The following is a 13,823-nucleotide window of genomic DNA, read 5'->3' on the forward strand; positions in this document are numbered from 1 at the left end:
CTGCAGAATCACTCCTGTTTTGGGGGGTGTCTTGCTAATTGCCTATAATTTCCACCTTTTGTCTATTCCATTTGCACAACAGCATGTGAAATTTATTGTCAATCAGTGTTGCTTCCTAAGTGGACAGTTTGATTTCACAGAAGTGTGATTGACTTGGAGTTACATTGTGTTGTTTAAGTGTTCCCTTTATTTTTTTGAGCAGTGTATATATATATATATATATGTGTAAGGTTGCTGCATTTTCAGCTGTTACATACCGCTTAGATGCATGTAAATCAATGCACATTGGTTTCTTGCTCATTAAATCTCCTACAACACTAAATTAGTGTCTCACAGTGTTGTTTGATTTTCATGTTCCTGACAGAGGTGTGCAAGGATTGGTCCATTGCATGCTTTATCTGATCCTCTACATAACAATTCTGGGTAAGTATGCCATCAAAGTATTTTATGTAATGTGGCTCCATGCAATACATGTATGTGCCAGTCAGTGGTACTGTCTTGTGGTAAAGGTATCATCACATCCCAGATGCAATCTCATTAGTTCTTGGAATCTTGTGTGCAGTTGCCACTTTGTCCATTTTTACAGTCTATGGCTGTTGCAGTTTGTTGCGTTTTACATTTAGACTGTAAAATATAATCTGGCACTATCTCTATTTGCAGAGCCCATCGACTGCCACCAGGTGCCAGAACAGGCCTATGGTGTAAGGGTTAGCACTCTGGACTCCAGCCCTCTGAATCCAGCGATCTGATTCAAATCTCGGTAGAACCTGACTTTTTACCTTCTCTGCTCTTTTGCTGATACTTATCTTCTCAGAGAGTGGGCCTGCATGGACAGAACCTTGGCCACTGTTAACAGATACTTTTGACAAGATGGGAAACTCCATTGGAATTGTATGCTGCGTTCAAAACAACTGGGAACTCGGAAATTTCCGACTTAAGTGCATTTAAGACAACTGGGAACTTGGGAGAAAAACGAAATCCAACTGGGAAAATCGTTTTGAACAGTCATCCAATTTGGAATTCCAAGTCGGTATCTTTCTAGAACCAGGCTGTATCACATCCCATAGGGCGGCGCACAATTGGCCCAGCGTCGTCCGGGTTTGGCCGGAGTAGGATGACATTGTAAATAAGAATTTGTTCTTAACTGACTTGCCTAGTTAAATAAATTTAAAATAAATAAAAAATAACTGACTTTCTTACCTGAAAGTTACTGTCATGATTTTACCTCGTTTTTTTCTGAGTTCCTAGTTGTCTTGAAAGCACCACTATTAATGCCCATTGTGTACTTTGCCCATGCGTCGTCCGTAGTTACCACAGCCACGAAGTCCTCCTTATAGGGAGGAGGTCAGAGACCTGGCCATGTGGTGCCAGGACAACAACCTCTCCCTCAAGTGATCAAGACTAAGTGGATGATGGTGGACTACATGAAAAGGAGGACCGAGCATGCCCCCGTTCTCAATCGACAAGGCTGCAGTGTAGCAGGTTGAGAGCTACAAGTTCCTTAGTGTCCACGTCACCAACAAACTAAGACAGTCGTGAAGAGGGCACGACAAAGCCTATTCCCCCTCAGGAGCCTGAAATATTTGGTATTGGTCCTCAGATCTCAAAAGGTTCTACAGCCGCACCACCGAGAGCATCCTGACTGGTTGCATCACTGCCTGGTATGGCAACTGCTTGGCCTCCGACTGCAAGGCACTACAGAGTGTAGTGCGTACAGGCCCAGTACATCACCGTGGCCAAGCTTTGTGCCATCCAGGATCTCTATACCAGGTGGTATCAGAGGAAGCCCTAAAAATGGTCAGACTCCAGCCAGCCTAGTCATGGACTATTCTCTCTGCTAACGCATGGCAAGTGTTACCAGAGCGCCAAGTCTAGGTCCAAAAGACTTCTTAACAGCTTCTACCCCAAAGCCATAATACTCCTGAACAGCTAGTCAAAGGGCTACCCAGACCCCTCTTTTACGCTGCTGCTACTCTGTTTATTATCTATGCATAGTCACTTTAACTCTACCTACATGTACATATTACCTCAATTACTCAATTACTTCAAAAACCGGTGCCTCTGCACATTGACTCTGTACCGGTACCCCCTGTATATAGCCTTGCTATTGTTATTTTACTGCTGCTGTTTAATTATTTGTTCATTTTTTTTCTTAACTTCTTAAAACATTGTTGGTTAATCAGAATACATTGTAAGTAAGCATTTCACTGTAAGGTCTACACCTGTTGAATTCAGCGCATGTGACAAATAACATTTGATTTGATTTTAAACCCCACCTATTTCTAAAATGTATCTTCTTGAGGGTGCAATAAGAAAATAAATCGCCCCGCAATTTCTTGGTTCCTAAAATTCAAATATTGTATTTTCAGCTGTTTGAAGCTGGTGTACAAAAGTAAAAGACACAAAAACAAAACTTAAGAACGGGAAGCATAGAAATAACACAAATAGAACAGATCTACTCAAGATAGACAACAGCTTGTCATTTCCAATAGGAGCAAATTAATCATAGAGGGCAGAACAAGTTACATGATGGGCAACGCCAAGAACGAGCTAGTGAGATCCTATTAACATATCTTAGCATGTATGTGGATATTTCCGTTAGGGAACGCCTACTCTGAAGTGCGTGTGTGCAATATCTCAAATCGCCCCTGCACTCCTTCTGAAGAACACAAATTTGTTTAAACTTTGGCAAAGAGTAAAGTGTACAAAACTTAGTCCACTCTGTTTGTAACATATTCTAGTTTTGGAAACAAAACTGTCAAATGTTAATCTATGAGAAAATTATAAGAATGTCGGCCAAAATCCATCTCGCACCATCTTCTCCCCCTGCCGGCCACTAGGCTTCCTCTCATCATCATATTTGCTAGTGAGTGGAAATGCCAACCGGTTGCTTCACATTTGTACATCTTGTGAAATATCTGACTCATTGTCCTATTTGATGATTTGCAGCTTTTTAGACTTGCTTTCAAATGAGAATTACAGTTCTGTATTTCACTCTTAATTTGGTCATCACCCAAAATCTGGCCATCATCCACACTGCTAACATTATGCCTAATCTTGAATTGAGACCGAAAAACTATTTTTTGTTTTCATGACTTTTAACGATATAGTAAATTATAACATTGTGGCTGTACTATTTAGTGGAAATGTCGTCACTGGGTTGCATGGTGCATTCTGGGTGAATTCTTGGACAAGGATTGCTCTCCTTCAAGAAGTGAATAGACCCTTATTGGGCGATAGCTAAAAAAAACAGCATGAATTTCGTCAACAAGTACAACATTACAAATATTTTCCGAGATGTGAGAATTCACTTGTTCTCTGTAATATCATATAGCTTTGGAATCGTGACATTATGTACTTCCGAGGAAAATAGGCAGGTTTCTCAATTCTGATTTTAAGACAACTGAAAACTCTGGGGAAAAAACCTTGGTCAAATCATGACGTCAGTGATTTCCAGGTCGTACCGATGGCCGTGCGGCATAGGCAAGATGCAGTAGATGGTATAGAATATAGTATATACATATGAGATGAGTAATGTAGGATATGTAAACATTATTAAAGTGTCGTTATTTAAAGGGACTAGTGATACCTTTTATTTAAGTGGTCAGAGATTTGAGTCTGTATGTTGGCAGCAGCCTCTGTTAGTAATGTCTGTTTAACAGTCTGATGGCCTTGAGATAAAAGCTGTTTTTCGGTCTCTCGGTCCCAGCTTTGATGCACCTGTACTGACCTCGCCTTCTTGGATGATAGCGGGGTGAACAGGCAGTGGCTCGGGTGGTTGTTGTCCTTGATGATCTTTTTGGCCTTCCTGTGACATCGGGTGCTGTAGGTGTCCTGGAGGGCAGGTAGTTTGCCCCCGGTGATGCGATGTGCAGACCGCACAACCCTCTGGAGTGCCTTGCGGTTGAGGGCGGTGCAATTGCCGTACCAGGCGGTGATACAGCCCGACAGGATGCTCTCGATTGTGCATCTCTAAAAGTTGGTGAGTGTTTTAGATGACAAGCCAAATTTCTTCAGCCTCCTGAGGTTGAAGAGGTGCTGTTGCGCCTTCTTCACCACGCTGTCTGTGTGGGTGGACCATTTCAGTTTGTCTGTAATGTGTACGCCGAGGCACTTAAAACTGTCCACCTTCTCCACTAATCTCCCATCGATGTGGATGGGGGGTGCTCCCTCTGCTGTTTCCTGTAGTCCACAATCATCTCCTTTGTTTTTTTTGACGTTGAGTGAGAGGTTATTTTCCTGACACCACACTCCGAGGGCCCTTAACTCATCCCTGTAAGCCGTCTCGTCATTGTTGGTAATCAGGCCTAACATTGTAGTGTCGTCTGCAAACTTGATGATTGAGTTGGAAGCGTGCATGGCCACGCAGTCATGGGTGAACAGGGAGTACAGGAGAGTGCTGAAAACACACCCTTGTGGGGCCCCAGTGTTGAGGATCAGCGGGGTGGAGAAGTTGTTTCCTACCTTCCAAAGGTGTGGACTCGAGTCACATGACTTGGACTCGAGTCAGACTCGAGCCTTATGACTCGACCTGACTTGATACCCTCACCAAGCCCAAATATAAAAAATTATGCCATTTTAAAAAGTGTGCAGCGCATCAACTCTTCATTTAACGGATTACAGTTTGAATCGGACAGCAGCCAATCAAATTGTGCCAGCTGAGATAGTCGATCACTATTGGGGGAGGGGGGGGGGGTCTTTCTCATGGCTACCCATGTATTTCCATGGAAATATAACGTTTATTTGGAAAGTAATAAATATATTTTTTATTTTTTATTTTATTTCACCTTTATTTAACCAGGTAGGCTAGTTGAGAACAAGTTCTCATTTGCAACTGCGACCTGGCCAAGATAAAGCATAGCAGTGTGAACAGACAACAACACAGAGTTACACATGGAGTAAACAATAAACAAGTCAATAACATGGTAGAAAAAAGAGAATCTATATACAATGTGTGCAAAAGGCATGAGGTAGGCAATAGATCGAATAATTACAATTTAGCAGATTAACACTGGAGTATAAATTATAAAAATATAGATATTTTTAAAAGCATTCATGATTTGCGTAAATATAATATACTAACTATTACTCTTGTTAAAAATATGAAATGGTATTACATTTGGTGAAGAGCACATTATGACTTGTTTAGGCCTCGAAACTCAAAGTTTAGGACTTGAGACCTGACTCGGACTTGCCTGTCTTGACTTGGAACTTTTTATTTATTTATTTATTTTATTTCACCTTAATTTAACCAGGTAGGCAAATTGAGAACACGTTCTCATTTACAATTGCGACCTGGCCAAGATAAAGCAAAGCAGTTCGACACATACAACAACACATAGTTACACATGGAGTAAAAAACATACAGTCAATAATACAGTGAAAAATAAGTCTATATACAATGTGAGCAAGTGAGGTGAGATAAGGGAGGTGAAGGCAAATAAAATATATATATAAATAAAAATATAAAAAAGGCCATGGTGGCGAAGTAAATACAATATAGCAAGTAAAAAAAACACTGGAATGGTTGGTTTGCAGTGGAAGAAGGTGCAAAGTAGAGATAGAAATAATGGGGTGCAAAGGAGCAAAATAAATAAATACAGTAGGTAAAGATGTAGTTGTTTGGGCTAAATTATAGATGGGCTATGTACAGGTGCAGTAATCTATGAGCTGCTCTGACAGCTGGTGCTTAAAGCTAGTGAGGGAGATAAGTGTTTCCAGTTTCAGAGATTTTTGTAGTTCGTTCCAGTCATTGGCAGCAGAGAACTGGAAGGAGAGGTGGCCAAAGGAAGAATTGGTTTTGGGGGTGACCAGAGAGATATAACTGCTGGAGCGCGTGCTACAGGTAGGTGCTGCTATGGTGACCAGCGAGCTGAGATAAGGGGGGACTTTACCTAGCAGGGTTTTGTAGATGACCTGGAGCCAGTGGGTTTGGCGACGAGTATGAAGCGAGGGCCAGCCAACGAGAGTGTACAGGTCGCAGTGGTGGGTAGTATATGGGGCTTTGGTGACAAAACGGATGGCACTGTGATAGACTGCATCCAATTTATTGAGTAGGGTTTTGGAGGCTATTTTGTAAATGACATCACCGAAGTCGAGGATTGGTAGGATGGTCAGTTTTACAAGGGTATGTTTGGCAGCATGAGTGAAGGATGCTTTGTTGCGGAATAGGAAGCCAATTCTAGATTTAACTTTGGATTGGAGATGTGAGTCTGGAAGGAGAGTTTACAGTCTAACCAGACACCTAGGTATTTGTAGTTGTCCACATATTCTAAGTCAGAGCTGTCCAGAGTAGTGATGTTGGACAGGCGGGCAGGTGCAGGCAGCGATCGGTTGAAGAGCATGCATTTAGAACTTGAGTGCTAAGACTTGAGACTTACTTGTGACTTGTAAAATAATGACTTGGTCCCACCTCTGCTACCTTCACCAACTGGGGGCGGCCCATCAGAAAGTCCAGGGCCCAGTTGAACAGGGTGGGGTCGAGACCCAGGGTCTCGAGCTCAATGACAAGTTTGGAGGGTACTATGGCGTTAAATACTGAGCTGTAGTCAATGAACAGCATTCTTACATAGGTATGCCTCTTGTTCTGATGGGATAGGGCAGTGTGCAGTTTGATGGCGATTGCATCGTCAGTGGACCTATTGGGGCGTTAAGCAAATTGGAATGAGTCTAGGGTATCAGGTAGGGTGGAGGTGATATGACCCTTGACTAGTCTCTCAGAGGACTTGATGATGACAGAAGTGAGTGCAATGGGGCGATAGTCATTTAGTTCAGTTACCTTAGCTTTCTTGGGAACTGGAACAATGGTGGCCATCTTGAAGCATGTGGGGACAACAGACTGGGATAGGGATTAGTTGATTATGTCCGTAAACACACCAGCCAGCTGGTCTGCCCATGCTCTGAGGACGCGGCTAGGGATGCCGTCTGGGCCGGCAGCCCTGCGAGGGTTAACAGATTTAAATGTCTTACTCACGTTGGCCACGGAGAAGGAGAGCCCATAGGCTTTGGCAGCGGGCCGAGTCAGTGGCACTGTATTGTTCTGAAAGCGAGCAAAGAAGTTGTTTAATTTGTCCGGGAGTAAGGCGTCGATTTCCACAATGGGGCTGGTTTTCTTTTCGTAATCCGTGATTGACTGTAGACCCTGCCACATATGTCTTGTGTTTGAGCCGTTGAATTACGACTCTACCTTGTCTCTATACTGACGCTTTGCTTGTTTGATTGCCTTGCGGAGGGAATAGCTGCACTGTTTGTATTCGGTCATGTTTCTGGTCCCCTTGCCATGATTGAAAGCGGTGGTTCGCGCTTTCAGTTTTGCGCGAATGCTGCCATTAATCCACGGTTTCTGGTTAGGGAAGGTTTTAATAGTCAGAGCGGGTACGACATCTCCGATGCACTTGCTAATGAACCCGCTCACCGAGTCAGCGTATACATCAATGTTGTTGTCTGAGGCTATCCGGAACATATCCCACTCCATGTGATCGAAGCAATCTTGAAGTGTGGAATCCGATTGGTCAGACCAGCGTTGTATTAACCTGAGCACCGGTGTTTCCTGTTTTAGTTTCTGCCTATAGGCTGGGAGCAACCAAATGGATTCATGGTCAGATTTGCCGAAGGCAGGGCGCGGGAGGGCTTGATATGCATCGCGGAAGTTCGAGCAGATCTAGAATTCTGCCAGCTCGTGTCGTGCATTCGTTATGGTGATAGAATTTAGGGAGTATTAATCTTAGGTTTGCTTTGTTACAATCCCCAGCTACAATAAATGCAGCCTCAGGATGTATGGTTTCCAGTTTACAAAGAGTCCAGTGAAGTTCTTTCAGGGCCGACGAGGTATTTGCTTTAGGGAGATATACACGGCTGTGACTATAATCAAAGATAGTTTTCTTGGAAGATAATGCGGTCGGCATTTGACTGTAAGGAATTCTAGGTCAGGTGAACAAAAGGAATTGAGTTCCTGTATGTTGCTGTGATTACACCGTGAGTTGTTAATCAAAAGGCATACACCCCGCCCTTCTTCTTACCAGAGAGATGTTTGTTTCTGTCGGCGCGATGCACGAAGAAACCGGGTGGCTGTACCGACTCTGACAACGTATCCCGAGTGAGCCATGTTTCCGTGAAAAAGAGAATGTTACAATCTCTGATGTCTCTCTGGAAGGCAACTTGTGCCCTAATTTTGTTTTGGGTCGGCCTCTGGGATAAGATCGCATGTCAAGGGTGGAGGTCCGAACCAAGGATCCGCTTCGGGAAAGACGTATTCCTGGTCGTAAGATGGTAAATTGACATTGCTTTTATATCCAATAGTTCTTCCCAGGTGTATGTAATAACACCTGAGATTTTCTGGGCTAACAATGTAAGAAATAGTACATTAAAAAAACAAATAACTGCATAGTTTTCTAAGGACCTGAAGCGAGGCTACCATCTCTGTCGGCGCTGTCTTGCAAAGGGACTTGAAATCCCGAGTTGGATGACCGTTCAGAATGATTTTCCATAGTCGGAGTTCATTTTTCCCGATTTCCCAGTTGTCTTGAACGCACTGAAGTCGCAAATCGGATGTTTCCGGTTCACAGTTGTTTTGAACGAGGGATTCCAACTCGGGAACTCGTGCCTCTTGCAGCATTCAAAACAATTGAAACTCGGTAATCTCAGAATTCAGCGCATTTAAAACAATTGGGAACTCGGAAAAAACTAACTCCGACTGGGAAAAATCTATTTCAATGGTAATCCAACTCAGATTTGCACTCGGGCCTCTTTCTTGAGCTCCAACTTTCCGACCTGAAGATCACTGACGTCATGATTTGACCTCGTATTTGTCCGTGTTCAAAACTACTGGAACTTGGAAAAATACGAAGCCAAAACATGACGCCAGGGATCTTCAGGTCGGAAGTCGTAGCTCTAGAAACGTTCCCGAGTTGGATGTCCGTTCAAATCGATTTTTTAAATCGTGCTCGTTTTTTCCGAGTTCCGAGGTAGTTTTGAACGTGACATTGTACCCCGACTTTGAGGGATTGCGTGACGATTCATTTAGCAACTGTGTGACGCAGCATGACAACGTCTGCACGATTGGTCGACATTCTGCTGTGTGGGGCGTTACGCCAAGTCATTCATATTCCCGTGGGATGTCTATCTCCTCCTTTTTCTAATATCTCTGTTCACACGAAAGTTCGATAGTCAACATGGCGGCAGCGATGGATGTTGATACCCCAAGCGCCACGAATAGTGGAGCAAGCAAGAAACGTTTTGAAGTGAAGAAGGTATTTATTTAAAAAATAAATCATAGCAACATTTTAGACATACTGTAAGGTTCGATATTATTATAGGCTTAATATGGGTTTGGGTACAATCTATCGCGATTAGTTAGCATAACTTGCTAGCTCGCGAGCTAGCTGAAACTAGACGGAGTCCCTGTTTGGCTGTATCTAATTTTGGGGAGTGAGTTTGCGTTTCACCTTTAGGGCTGATCGCTACCTAATTAGTTAACTAATCTCACTGTTTGTGGTGATAGAAGCTAGCCAACCACTACTAGGTTCGGCTTTAGATGCATTGACATACGAAATCAATGACTAGCTAACTTGCTCAACTGGCTAACGTCAGCTTCCTAGTTATCTTGCTAAAATGACAGGCCCAGTTGCACTTGAGGTTGTCTATTTATTGACGCTGAATGAGTGAAAAATGATGTATCAAACACTAACATTTTCACTCTGGCCTTGTTTGTGATCATTGTGGATAGTGAAATAGGCCTAACTTGTCTGATGAAATGACACCAGTCTCCTGATACCAGATTAACATGAATAAATTGTGAATAACAAAATGCTAATTTTTTAATACCTATTTGAAACAACAGCAATATCAACCAAACACTAACTGCCAGTGATACGATCATAATTTCATGTGACTCTTCTTCTTTTCAGTGGAATGCAGTGGCACTTTGGGCCTGGGACATTGTGGTGGACAACTGTGCCATCTGTAGGAATCACATTATGGATCTCTGTGAGTATGCCATTAACATTATTTGACTACTGGGTTAATAAAGGTGTGTGTTACACATTTCTCTTGTCCTCCATAGGCATAGAGTGCCAGGCTAACCAGGCCTCTGCCACATCAGAGGAGTGCACCGTAGCCTGGGGAGTCTGCAATGTGAGTCAGACTTCTTTGCATTTGTATTTGCATACATCCTGATCAGTTAGATTGTAAAGTTCAGTGTGAGAGTATTGAAATATCAGCAGCATGATCTAAACTAATCTGCATTATATTGAACTACCCTAAAAGTATTGAATGTATGTTTTGAGCTGTGTTCGAATACTCATTCTAACCCACTAACCATACTATTTGTTACGTAAATTGAGTATGTAGTATGCTTATTGGTCATAGTATGGATATAGTTCCTGGATGTTGTACTAAATTTGCCAAAATACAGAAGTATAGAAGCAGTAAACACTCTTTCTGTGCTTTTTTGGCCCATAAGGCAATTCTTCAGAAAATAGGCGTGGCTTCACAGCGTTTTCAGATTTGAAGAAAATGTCGGGAAAATATTCAGGCGAAGTCCGAGAGTGTATATACAAATTCCTTGCTTTAACCTATTATGACAAATGTTGAGCAATGTAATAAAGTCATGACTTTTCAAATAAGTTACGTTGGCTGACAATTTGTTAGCTACACTTTCCTTAGGAACAGCATAGCATTACAGCAGTATGTACTGGTATGTTAGCTAGTTACCTAACGTTAGTTGGCTACTAATACATCGATCTTGCCAGGCAGTATATTAACTGTAATCTAACGAACTACACAATGTTTATTGACTAGATTATTCACGTAATTCTTAGCTAAGTGTTATAGTCGTGTGCGTTTTCAATGGACACTGTTAATTCTGGCTATCTACTCCGATTTCAGAGCACTCTTGAGTGTGCCAGAGCGCAGAATAACTGATGAATTTACGAATGCTCAACACCTGGTGAATATATGGCCGGTGTCAGTAAACATCAGGGGGAAAAGCGTAAATAAATTGTTGCCAGCAGCACGTTTAGTCACCAACGCTCTGGATAACATGAAAACAGCCTAACCAGCTCTGCTATTGCGAGTAAAATGGTCAGTGAAGTGTTCCCTCATTTGTGTCTGGAAATGGCTTGCAAGCTAGCCAACATTTACCAGTCAGCGTGGGTGCTTGACGGCCGTTCTGAGGTCAGAATGCTCGTATCAACCCTATTCCTCGGCCAGAGCGTCCAGTGACGCACTCCGAGGGCGAAACGCTCTGAATTTATGAACGGACAATCTGACAACGCTCTGGATTTACGAACACCCAGAGCGCACTCTGGCACTCCAGATTGAATTTACGAACACACACAAAATTGTAAAATGTCAAGCTAGTCAATTGTTATGCTAAAAAGCTAGCGAGAGGTTGCATAGCAACAGCATTAACTTCTGGGTAGACAGGCGAAGCGCTAGTACGCTCAACTGAAATAATACCATTTGTTTACAGTGTACTAAAATTAGTTAATAGTGTATATACTCAAGTATGTAGTATACAGTATGTGTATTCAAACACGGCTATTGTCTTGGTTTGCTGTTATTTCAATAATATCTTCTCTCCCAGCATGCATTCCATTTCCACTGTATCTCTCGTTGGTTGAAGACCAGGCAGGTGTGCCCCCTAGACAACAGGGAGTGGGAGTTTCAGAAGTGAGTGTCATAATTTTATTCATAACACTTATTCAAAACACTACTCCATGGTCCTAGCTAAATTGCAGTCAATCAGAGCTGCAGTATGCTTGCCTTTTGGGGAAGTAGATGGCTGGGGGGAAAAAACAGCCATGCGTCCGTGTTACTGGTGCTAAAGCATTATTCCACCGCCTCATTGTAGATGAGTTGTGTATGTCAAACAGTTAATAACTAACACTCCCTTTCCCTCTTACAGATATGGACACTAGGTGCAAGACTCAGGACCATTACTTGGGCTTCTGCAAGTTTCATGCTTTCTGTTGCTTTCTCTTTCTTCGTATGATAGACTCCCCTTTGAGTACATTGCAAATACTGAGGACATCCACCCCCACATCTCATTGTTTTAGGCTCGCTGGAAAACAATGTTTTTTAAGTTGAATTTGCAATGTTGTAAATTATAAATAAACAATGTTCTGTGTAACTGCCTCGATTTGGAATTGAGGACTAGACATGGAAATACAATTTTAGAAATACCATGTAGGCCATCATTGTAAATAAGAACAAATTCTTATCTGACTTGCCTAGTTAAATAGATTAAATTAAGGTATTTTTCTAATATTATTTAGAAATTGTATTTTTTTCGTGTTGGAAGTTACAGATCATTGGTTGAAAGACCAAATTGACTAAACGTTTTTGTAAGATGAAGTGGTTCATAACTTAGTTGCACTATGCAGAAATTGCTCCGCCATTTCCTGGTTGCTAAAACTCTAATAGTTCACCTAATTTAAGTTAGTGAAAAAACAAGTTAGTATAGTCTCGATAAATATTGTACCTTCTAAATCGCTGTGAAATATTTTCCATAAGCAAAAATTGTTTCATCTGTGTGAAGCTAGTATACAAAATCGAAAGTAAAACACAAAACTTAAGAACGGGAAGCATAGAAATAGTGCACATGGAACATATCTATGGCTTCTTAGACTTGCTTTCAAGTAGAATAAAACATCTATAACTCACATTTCTTTGAATTTGGTCAGGCCTCCCAAAAAGTTACATATTGCTACTTTAACACAAATTACCACATCCAGCACTAACTTGCAGTTCTATTTGCTATGATTTTCTAGTATGAATGACAGTCATAATGCTACATTGGTTATACTTTGGCTGCTGAGACTACAGTAGTGGTCAATGTGGTTTGTTGTCGGACTGGATGGAGGGTAGACCCTTCCAGAACCTCTCGTCCCTAAAATGGAGCCATTTATTGCGCGAGACAATTTTGAAGAGGATAATCCATGGAGCGAGCATGCACTGTGTGAGGAGCTGACCCACTATTGGTCACTAATAGTCACCGGCAGAAGATGATCTTGTGAGACCGAGGTAAAGTTTTTTTATTCTGACCTTCAACAGACATTCGCCAAAAGCCATTTAAGAATGTAAAAATCATTAACTAATCCACCATTTGTCACAGAATCATCAAGCTAGATATGATTTAGTCTATAAATGTCTAGCATACTTTTACAACCTTTGTTTTGAGGAAAAATTCCGGTTTTGATTTAATAGAAATACATCAAATCTATAAAATGCAATTTAAGGCGGAAATCAACGTTTTCACTGATTATGACAGAATCATCAAACTTGGTATGATTTATTATAAAAATGTCTAGTATACTTAAACAAACTTTGCTTTGAGTAGAAATTACAGTTTTGATTTGATAGAAATACATAAAATCTCATATTGCATTTAAAGATGAAGAAATCTAATTCAGTGATTCTCAGAAAAAAGTGAAAATATGCATTTATTTGCAATAACTTTAAAGAAATGTTAATTTCAAGTGCAATTTGTTCTATATGAAATTAGTACAATGTTATGTAAACAATGTCTATCTTAAATTGTATGCCAAATCAATGTTTGCATATATTAGTGCAACCAGTTCCACATTTTAAAGTAGTTACAAGGCACAACAGTCATTTATTTACACGTCTCTAATTTAACAGCAAAGAAGCTCCTTCCAATAATTTTCTATTTTTGCTTTGTTGAAGTCCTTTGTCATCCCCAGACAAGCTGAATGGTACCATCTCTGTCACACAGAGCATTCTATCTGCAGTATTAAAAACATAAAACAGGGTTATGTTTATTTTCATGTAAATTACAGTTTTGGAATACCCAAATTCTGTTA

General features: G+C 41.3%; 1 protein-coding gene across 1 annotated transcript; it reads left to right on the forward strand.

Annotated features, from left to right (window-relative positions):
* Positions 1–9,123: 9,123 nt before the first annotated feature.
* LOC129827474 (RING-box protein 1) lies at positions 9,124–12,130 on the forward strand. The gene is made up of 5 exons (XM_055888367.1): positions 9,124–9,248; positions 9,906–9,984; positions 10,061–10,131; positions 11,585–11,670; positions 11,906–12,130. The coding sequence occupies exons 1-5, from the start codon at positions 9,171–9,173 to the stop codon at positions 11,916–11,918; spliced, it is 327 nt and encodes a 108-aa protein (XP_055744342.1). The 5' UTR covers positions 9,124–9,170; the 3' UTR covers positions 11,919–12,130.
* Positions 12,131–13,823: the final 1,693 nt, after the last annotated feature.

This window comes from Salvelinus fontinalis, chromosome 2, assembly GCF_029448725.1.
Source record: "Salvelinus fontinalis isolate EN_2023a chromosome 2, ASM2944872v1, whole genome shotgun sequence".
NCBI lineage: Eukaryota > Metazoa > Chordata > Actinopteri > Salmoniformes > Salmonidae > Salvelinus > Salvelinus fontinalis.

What these genes read in the sequence shown, in the direction of transcription:
- LOC129827474 (XM_055888367.1), top strand. Translation starts at nt 9,171, where the DNA reads ATGGCGGCAGCGATGGATGTTGATACCCCAAGCGCCACGAATAGTGGA. An exon ending in AACGTTTTGAAGTGAAGAAG is followed by an intron (nt 9,249 to 9,905) that starts GTATTTATTTAA and finishes TCTTCTTTTCAG; the next exon opens with TGGAATGCAGTGGCACTTTG. An exon ending in GAATCACATTATGGATCTCT is followed by an intron (nt 9,985 to 10,060) that starts GTGAGTATGCCA and finishes TGTCCTCCATAG; the next exon opens with GCATAGAGTGCCAGGCTAAC.